Source organism: Pipistrellus hanaki (genome assembly GCF_964339955.1).
Source record: "Pipistrellus hanaki genome assembly, chromosome: 18".
Lineage (NCBI taxonomy): Eukaryota > Metazoa > Chordata > Mammalia > Chiroptera > Vespertilionidae > Pipistrellus > Pipistrellus hanaki.
The window spans coordinates 16,197,163-16,206,145 of NC_140520.1; the positions used below are offsets into that span (position 1 = coordinate 16,197,163).

Sequence of the window (8,983 nt, forward strand, 5' to 3'; positions counted from 1 at the left end):
GACGGTGCTTTGGAAGGTCGGGCACAAAGGCTTTGTGCAGGGAGACGATGACAGCAGGGGATGAGACTTTCACGTAAAAGGTAAGATGTGAAAGCCACGCTTCCCGCCACAACTCCACCGCCGTGCCCCTCAGAGCCTGGATGCACCCCGTGGCCACTGTGCTCGCAGCTGGGCGGTGGCTGAAGCCACGGGCCTGCACCTGGTGCTACCTGCTCGCAGGGCCCGCCCAGACTCCCGCCAGCCTCTCCGGCGCAGCCATTGGGCAGTGCGGGCTTTCATCAGAAAATTGTGGGTGGAAACTTCCCGGGGTTTGCGCTGAGCTTCCTGAGGGTTCTCAGCTTCAGATGCAAAGTGAGTGGGTGTCTCTGTGAGAAGCTGAAAGAGAGAGAACACAAGAGAGGTGTTGCCCTTGACCATGGAAACTCTATAAAGAAGGCGCCGGCTCCTTGCTCTCGAGCAGTCAGCAGCAGATGCTCCCTCCGTGACACCTGGACTTCAGGGATTGAGAAGGAGGCACGCCCTTTGCAGGGGGCGGCTCGAGTCTGTGGCTGCCATGCAGCAGCCCCTGAACTACCCATACCCCCAAATCTACTGGGTGGACAGCAGCGCCCCCTCCCCTTGGGCTCCTCCAGGGACAGTCCTCCCCTGTCCCTCCTCGGTGCCTGGAAGACCTGGTCAGAGGAGGCCACCGCCGCCACCACCACCACCAACACCACCACTGCCACTGCCACTGCCACCCCTGCCTCCACTGCCACTGCCACCTCTGAAGAAGAGGGACCACAACCCAGGCCTGTGTCTCCTTGTGATGTTTTTCATGATCCTGGTGGCCCTGGTTGCGCTGGGGCTGGGGATGTTTCAGCTGTTCCACCTGCAGAAGGAGCTGGCCGAGCTCAGAGAGGTAAGTGCTGGGCTGAGACAGCTCCGCATGGTGGACGGTGTCAGACTGCCCTGGTCTGCACGGACCATGGTCTTCCTTGCAAAGTGCTCTTCCGCCCTTTATCCCCACCCTCGAGGTGGATCGTCTTAGCCATTCTATGCTACAGACAGAGAACTGGGGGCTCATATAAGTAAAAGGAATATTTTTTTTTATCATGTGTCATGAGAGGCTGCAGCTACATCCTTCCTTCCTGAGATGGCAAGGCAGCCTGGTGAGCCACGACCTTAGTGACTCAGGAAAAGGAGCGCTGAGTATCGATTAGAAGTGAATTTGTGCAAATGGCCAAACTAAAAAAAAAAAAAAATTTTTAAAGAGTTTAAAATATCAGAAGTATGCTAAATCACACAGCTGAGGCACAGGGAGGCACAGCTGCTCGGCCAAAGTCCGAGGTACGAGAGGCTGTGAGGTGTGTAGGAGCCTTCCCCAAGCCTGGTATATTTAGCAATTCTGCCTCCTTTGCTTAGAGAACTTTATATTTATTATACGACTTTTCTCTTTCTCTTTGTCAGTCCTCCAGCCAACGGCATATGGAATCATCTTTGGAGAAGCAAGTAGGTGAGTCCTTTTCTGCATGCACATTGAGTTTCCCAAGATGGTCCTCAGAGCTGGCCCTGTGGGTGGAAGGCTGTGAATTGCATCCATTCTCAGACACATTTTACTGCAATAGGAATCCTGGCTGACTCTGAATCTCTGGTCCTTTTGGTTCCTTGAGCTGCCTTCAACTATGAAGTCAAGTTAGTTGTTCAAAATAAGTCTATCTGAGAACTGCACTCAATTAAAAATAACTTCTACTTGACTTTGGGAAGAGACACATACCTTTTCAACCCTGGATCTTTGCCCCCTGAGCAGCTGGCTCCAGGGCAGTCTCCTGCCTCAGGCCTCCTGGGCCCCAGGCACAGGGTGGTGGCTGTAACTCCCCAGAGAGGTGCGGGGGGGTGGGGGGGGTGGTGAAGAAGGAGAGAGAGAGAGAGAGAGAGAGAGAGAGAGAGAGAGAGAGAGAGAGAGAGAGATGTTTCTAGGAAAGGTCTTCTCTTTAAATTACCTAAGAGATTAATCAACAGTCAAGCTTTAGTTAAAGCATTTCATAGGATGTACTGAAGCTTTTAAAAGTGGGAAACCGATCATCCAGATTAGGATGATTCTTTTGCAATCACTAGAAAGATTGGGGGAAGATGTCAGCCATTATTCAAAGGGTGGTCCAGCTTCAACCACAGAGGTCATTGTGAACTAACTTCAATGATGAAGGAAAGGGCTGGCTGGCATGGCTCCATGGTTAAGTGTCAAACTATGAATCAGGAGTTCTTGGTTCGGTTCCTCGTCAGGGCACATGCCCGAGTTGCAGGCTCAATCTCCAGTGTGGGGTGTGCAGGAGGCAGCCAGTCAATGATTCTCTCCCATCATTGATGTTTCTCTCTCTCTCCCTTTCTCTCTCTGAAATCAGTAAAAACATATTTTTTAAAATAATAATAAAGGAAAATCCTTTGTATGAGATCCAGGACAGGAGGAAGGAGAAATGTTGAGCATTTCTCATCACATTTCAGGACATAGTTTTGGAAACTGTGGACAGACAGATTTAAGGCAGGTAGGTGAGCCTAGGGTTTATGGACCTTTAGATATGATAAGAATGGGAAGGGAGCTAAGACAGCAACTGGTCCAGGCATCTCACTTTTCAGAAGAGGGACAAAACACCAGGCAGATTAGGTCACGTGCCCCAAACCACTGGTGTGGAACTACAGGGCTTTTCAGTATATGGACTGATACCTCGTGAAATAAGGCAACACCCATCTCTCTGTGATGATTATGAAATGAGAAATAAAGATGGCAAGAAAGATGCCTCTGGGAAGACAGTAAGTAAATCTTATTAGAAATTGGGAAGAAACATAAGGCAGCACTGGCCAGTCAGTAAGGGGAGCCCATTCCTCAGGAAGTGCCCGCTCAGTTGATCCAAATCACCTACTGCCTGGAATGTAGGAGCCAACCTCAGGAGGCTCCGGTCCCCAACTCTGGGTCCAAGTCCCTGAGGGTAAGAAAGTCCAGGTGGGCACAAGCAGTGTTGAAACATTTGCTAGAAAAAACAAAGCCTCTAGAAGATGTCCAAATAAAATAGATTTGAAAATTAGTGGAATGTGGCTGGTGAAACAGGTACCTAATTACTCACCTTTTCCTCACTCTCTGGAGTGGTTTTAGTGATTAACAGTCAAGCAAGCAGATGAGTCAGGTCTGCCAACCCCAAAACAATCATCTTCTCCAGATCAACCCAGATGGACCAAAATTGGTTAATTATCACATGGAAATCAAATGAGCAACTTTACTAATAAGAGATGCAAATTAAAACAAGAGATACCCATTTTCATCCATCAGATTAGGAAAGGTTAAAAAAAGCCAGCTGGGAAGCAATGAGAGAAAGGGGGTGCTTAAACATGGTGGACAGCCAGGGGCCTATAAATTACTATCCCTTTTCTGAAGAGCAGTTTGGAAACATATATCAAAGGATCAAACCTGTTAATTTACCTTGTAGTCTTATCACAAAGAATTTATCTTTAGAAAACAACGAGAGCTGTACGAGGATGTTCATCACTTCCTTAGAAGGCTATTTGTAATAAATAATTCAGGAGAAATGTAAATGCCTCTTAATAGGAGATTAGTTGAATACGCCATGGTATATTGAGATGACAGCATAATAAACAGCAGCTAAAAATCATATATTAGAAGGACACTTAATGCCATGGAGAGTGTGCACTTTATAATGTTAGGTAAAAACACAAGTTAGTTTAATATTGGCTACATATATGCATATTTTTATATCTTTATGTTCTCAGCAAAGAACTGGAAGAATTTATATTTTAGCATGGTAACTGATTCCCTCTGGGCGGCACTAAGCTTCGTTATGTCCTTCTTTTTCGTTTTCCATTTTGCCACAGTTCATTCATTACCTCTTTTATTCATTCACAATTGTTCTTGGGGTGCTTCCTATGTGCCAGGATGGGTGTTGGGTCGGGGGTGACCTCTGAGAACATGAGGGACGAGGGGCCTACCCTCATGGAGCTTGAAGCAAGCTGGAGAAGCTAAACCAAAGCAGGCAAACAAACCATATCTTTCCAAAGTGTGCTGAGTGTGCCTAAGGCAGAGTGATCTGGAAAGTCCCAAGGAGGTCTTGTGATTGTGAGTGAGAGAGAGAGAGAGAGAGAGAGAGAGAGAGAGAGAGAGAGTGTGTGTGTGTGTGTGTGTGTAGTGCAGTGAAAGGATAAGGGAAAGCATTTCAGCAGTGAGAATAACATGTGTAAAGATCCTGGGGCAAGAAACAGTCATCACCAAAGTATGGGATATATATCTAGTTTCCTTGTTCCATTATTCGTCCAGCAGGTAATCTTGCTGAATGCTTTCTATGAGAACTTACCATGCAAGGCTCCCTGAGGGCTATACAGATATGCACCATTTCCTGTCAGAACATGGCCTAAAGCCAGATCAGCTGCACAGATGGCTTGTGGTGCAGGAATGCAGGCAAGAGTCAGCTTTGCCTTTCCTGTTCACTAGCACCTCATTCATGTTGGGTAATCTTGGGTGGCCGCAGAGGTAGTGAGAGCTCAGGCAATGTTCTCAGTTGTTAGGGCCTTGTCATGCACCTTTCTAAGACTCTCCAATGTCTTAGCTCAATTCATGTGGTAGCTCTATAGCTCTATTCAGTTAAATATTTGAAGTCAGAGAAGTTGTGTCTTGTTTTCAGAACTATTCTCTATTTTAACTTCTCAATTTAATTTAGCAAACATTTACCGGTCACCATGCCCTGTGTTAGAAACTGAGCTGAGTACTCTGGTGAATTAGACCTGTCGTAAGGAGTTTACCATTTATTTGAGAGAGTTAGACGAGTTACAAGGTTTTCACAGAAAAAGGGTGGGTGTCCAAGTTGACAAGAGAGGTGAACACAGCATGATTCTGGGAGGGGAAAATCCTATTTGATTAAAAAGGCTTGGGAGGGTGCCCCAAAGAAAGAGGTATTTTCTATGGTATTTATAGGGTTGATAGCAACTTAACATAGAGATCTGTTTGGAAGGGCATTCTGGGTAGAAGGAACAGCATGAGCGAAGGCACAGAGACAGAGAGCTGGGGATGTTCAGATCATACCAGGAGGCCTAGGGGAACCATACACAATTGTACGTTCTATGAACCCATTCAAGCTATTTGAACCTTAGGATAATTCATTTAGGGCAGGTTATAGGATGCTTTTTGGGGGAACACCTAGCAGCCAGGAGGGGAATTAGTAGTGCTCTCCACCCTCTGGCCTGCTGAGTCTTAGGGACAGTAAAGCCAGAGCAGAAAGAGTCCTGGATTGGGAGTCAGGATTCCCCAGTGTCGGTCCCACTGACCCTGAGTCGCCAGGGCTTCTTGGACAAGCCACCCAACTTCTAAGCTCATTTTGCCATCTGCTGCGAGGTGGGGCTGGGATCTCTACCTGAAAGGATTGTGGCACGTTCTAACTGCAGTAACTGATATGACAGCTCCTAACGAATGAATAAAATTGTTAATGAATGTCATTTTCTTGTAACAGTATAACACGCCTATGTCTGCCTTAATTTTGGTTTGTTTTTTACCTCTCCGAGTCTGTAATACAGGGATGATGAGTTCCACAGTTTGGATTTGCATTAGTATGTGTCCTACTGTTGCTATTTATGCTTTTAAAAAATCTCTTTTATTTAAATGCCCTGTTTAGAGTTCCACCAAAAGAATAGTCAACATCTCATTTTTACTTCTATATCTCATCTCTCTACGATACAGATCACTCCAATCCAGCCTCTGGAAAAGGGGAACAGAGGAAAGTGGCCCATTTGACAGGTGTGTATCGGGAAGGTGAAAGAGGCAGAAAGTAGAACAGCATTGCTGTGTTTTGAGGGAGGTGATAACTGGAGGAGAGGCCCAGGCTTGGCACAGGTGGGCTTCCAGCCTATGGTTGTGTTGTGGAATGAAATGATTGATAGCGATGTGGGAGGGGCAGTCCCTGTGGGAAGTTCATACACACCCGAAAAGTGAATGAGTATCACAGACTGTGTGTGCCTCTGTCCCTGGGATTATTTAGGCAGAATGATCCAGCCGAGGAGCAGGCTTTTATAGAGCAGGTACATGTGTATGTGCCAAGTCTTGGGGACATGGTGAGAAACAATACATGCTTCCTGCCTTCAAGAAGCCTAAAATCCAATAGGGAAATGGATACACAGGTCATCACTTCAATACTGGAGAGCGTTCTCTGCGTAAGGTGTGTGCATGATGTTGTGGGGACACAGAGGAAAGGGGGTTTCAGCCCAAAGAGGGGGACTGCAGGTGAGGAGTTGGGTCCCTAAGGTCCTAACCAACTTTAGATCTGTAGAGTTCCTTGGATTTGGCTTTTTCCCTCATGAAAGGACCCTAGAGCCTAACCTATTTCTGAAGATCATAGAACATGTGTCCAGAGAGCCAAGCTCTTCTCACTAACTTCTTACTACAATTGGTTAAGATTATATATTATTGTCCCATTGTGTGTCTAAGGAGGAATTTAGTGATGGGTGAGTCTGACCTGTTGGCCAGCTCTATGGGGGTTATGTCATTTTGGTTAAAACACACACACACACACACACACACACACACACACACACACACAAAACAAACAAACAAAAAACCCACAAACAAACAACAACAAAAACCCTCTTGCTCCAGGAAGTACAGGTCCACAGTTTTGCCTTGGAAGCTTAGTTTGTAGGGTGCATGAGCATCCCTGGCTAAAAGCTCCTCTCTGACTTGGTTTTAGGCAAGCCCGACTCAAGATCCGTTCCTCTGGAATGGGAAGACACCTATGGAATTGCCCTGATCTCCGGGGTGAAGTATAAGAAGAGCAGCCTAGTGATCAATGACACTGGGCTGTACTTCGTGTATTCCAAAATATACTTCCGGGGTCAGTCCTGCAAGAAACAGCCCCTGAACCACAAGGTCTATATGAGGAACCTGCAGTATCCCAAGGACCTGGTGCTGATGGAGGAGAAGATGATGGACTACTGCACCGTCGGCCAGATGTGGGCCCGTAGCAGCTACCTGGGTGCGGTGTTCAATCTCACTAGTGCTGACCACTTATATGTTAATGTGTCTGAGTACTCTCTGGTCAATTTTGAAGAGTCTAAAACATTTTTTGGCTTATATAAGCTCTAAAAAAAGCACTTTGGGATTCTCTCCATCATGGCTCCTTGATACAGGCGCTAGAATGCTGTCTTGAAGGAGTGTCTTCTAAAGCCCACTTGAAGTCAAGTGAGAAGACATAAACCAAGAGGATTCTGAGGCCACAGAGTCCCGCAGGTCTATGCTTCCTCATCTCGCCCAACGTCCATGAGCCAGACAGGAGGAGGAAGATAGCTGATGAACATAGCACTCTGGGCTGCATGTCCACATGCAAGATGGGGCAAAGCAGCTACCAGGGTGGTCTACATTCAGCTGCAGAGGCCAAGCGTGTTTGGGCACATTGCAAAGGACACCTTATAACTCACCTCCTGCGGTGGGTCTACTGTCTACCTCAGGGGAGGCTGTCTTTCAGGTACAAGGGATGGAAAAGGGGGATTAGGCTTGCATGATAAGCTCAAGAGACTGAAAGGCTGGTGTCCCAGTGGCAGCATTTTTCCTTCCAGAGCCATAGCCTCAGCTGCCAGATGATGGAAACAGAAAAGCTAGGGATATCTTTGAGGGATGCAGTCCATTCCCTACACAGCATGTATGTTTCCAGAGCAATTGTAGGTGTGTGTGTGTTTGTGTGTGTGTGTGTGTGTGAGTGAGAGAGAGAGAGAGAGAGATTGGGAAAGCTACCTAAATAGGAAGAACATGTTAGGAAATTAGGGGATACATTTGGTATCGGTTTCAAATGCTTCTTGGCAACCAACTCTAACAGTCCTCTAATCTTGGATTGTCACCTAGTGATGCTGTTTTCCTATAATATAACCAATATTTATATATATATTGTGCATTTTAAATGAAAAGAATACATGTAATAAAAACTATATTTTAGAATACAGATAAGCAATATGGATGTACTTTTTAGAAGTCAAAAAGATTTTGCTTTTTTCCTTAGTATTTATTTCTTCATGGCCTCTTAATTCACTATGACTTACGACCACTTTAAGGAGAATTTACTAGGTGAGAAGGACTTTGCCAGGTTCTGGTCCCCTCTCTGTATTTTCTTCCCTCTCTGTCTCCCATTATTCAAAGTTTCCATTGCTATTATTATTGCGGGGGTTAAGCTCACCCAACTTTCCATAGGTTTGATGACAACTTGTCTTTTCCTGTGGGCATAGTGGAAAGGGCACAGGCTTTGGGCTAAAATAACCTGAGTTTGAATCTTCATTCCTTCACTTATTAACTATGTATTCACTGTGCAGGCCCCTTGACCTCTCATAGACAGAAAAGGGCCAATATATACATAAAGTATCTGACACATAGTAGAATGTAAAAAGAAAAAAAAAAAAAAAAAAAAAAGGTATGTGCCATTATTTATAAGCTACTCTGTGAAGACACTTTGTTCTCCAGAAGTCACTGCTCTTGAGAGATCCATCTAAACACCTGGGTTCTTGCATTTTCACTTAGATCACTCCCAATTTCCTTTTCCTATTGTCTTCAGCCACTACCATGGCCTTCTCTAGACTGTCATTGTTAAACATTACCATACCTCCTTTGAAATTTTATTTCAGGCATTTTATTTTCACAAATCTATTATTCAAGTTTAATTACTTCAACATTTTATCTATCTATATCTATAATAATTAAAGTATAATATGCTAATTAGACTGGACGTCCTTCTGGACGACTTTCCTGATGAAGCCAGGGCTGCAAGGGAAGTCTGGGTCCCTGGTACCAGAAGGAAGTTGGTGTTGGCAGCTGGGGGAAGGAAGGTCTACTCTTGGCATGAATTTCGTGCATCTTATGTACGAAATTTGTGCCTTGTGTGTGTGTGTGTGTGTGTGTGTGTGTGTGTGTATATATATATATATATATATATATATATATATACACCATATTGAGACCTCTAACTAATGAGCTCTA

General features: G+C 45.3%; 1 protein-coding gene across 1 annotated transcript; it reads left to right on the plus strand.

Annotated features, from left to right (window-relative positions):
• Positions 1 to 431: 431 nt before the first annotated feature.
• On the plus strand, positions 432 to 8,273 carry FASLG (Fas ligand). The gene is made up of 4 exons (XM_084866554.1): positions 432 to 898; positions 1,447 to 1,492; positions 5,711 to 5,767; positions 6,714 to 8,273. Exons 1-4 carry the CDS (start codon positions 554 to 556, stop codon positions 7,106 to 7,108), a joined length of 843 nt encoding a protein of 280 aa, XP_084722680.1. The 5' UTR covers positions 432 to 553; the 3' UTR covers positions 7,109 to 8,273.
• Positions 8,274 to 8,983: the final 710 nt, after the last annotated feature.

Bases quoted from the DNA above. Each gene is read 5' to 3' on its own strand.
- FASLG (XM_084866554.1), top strand. From the start codon at position 554: ATGCAGCAGCCCCTGAACTACCCATACCCCCAAATCTACTGGGTGGAC. The intron at 899-1,446 runs GTAAGTGCTGGG...TCTCTTTGTCAG, and splicing joins AGCTGGCCGAGCTCAGAGAG to TCCTCCAGCCAACGGCATAT. The intron at 5,768-6,713 runs GTGTGTATCGGG...ACTTGGTTTTAG, and splicing joins GAAAGTGGCCCATTTGACAG to GCAAGCCCGACTCAAGATCC.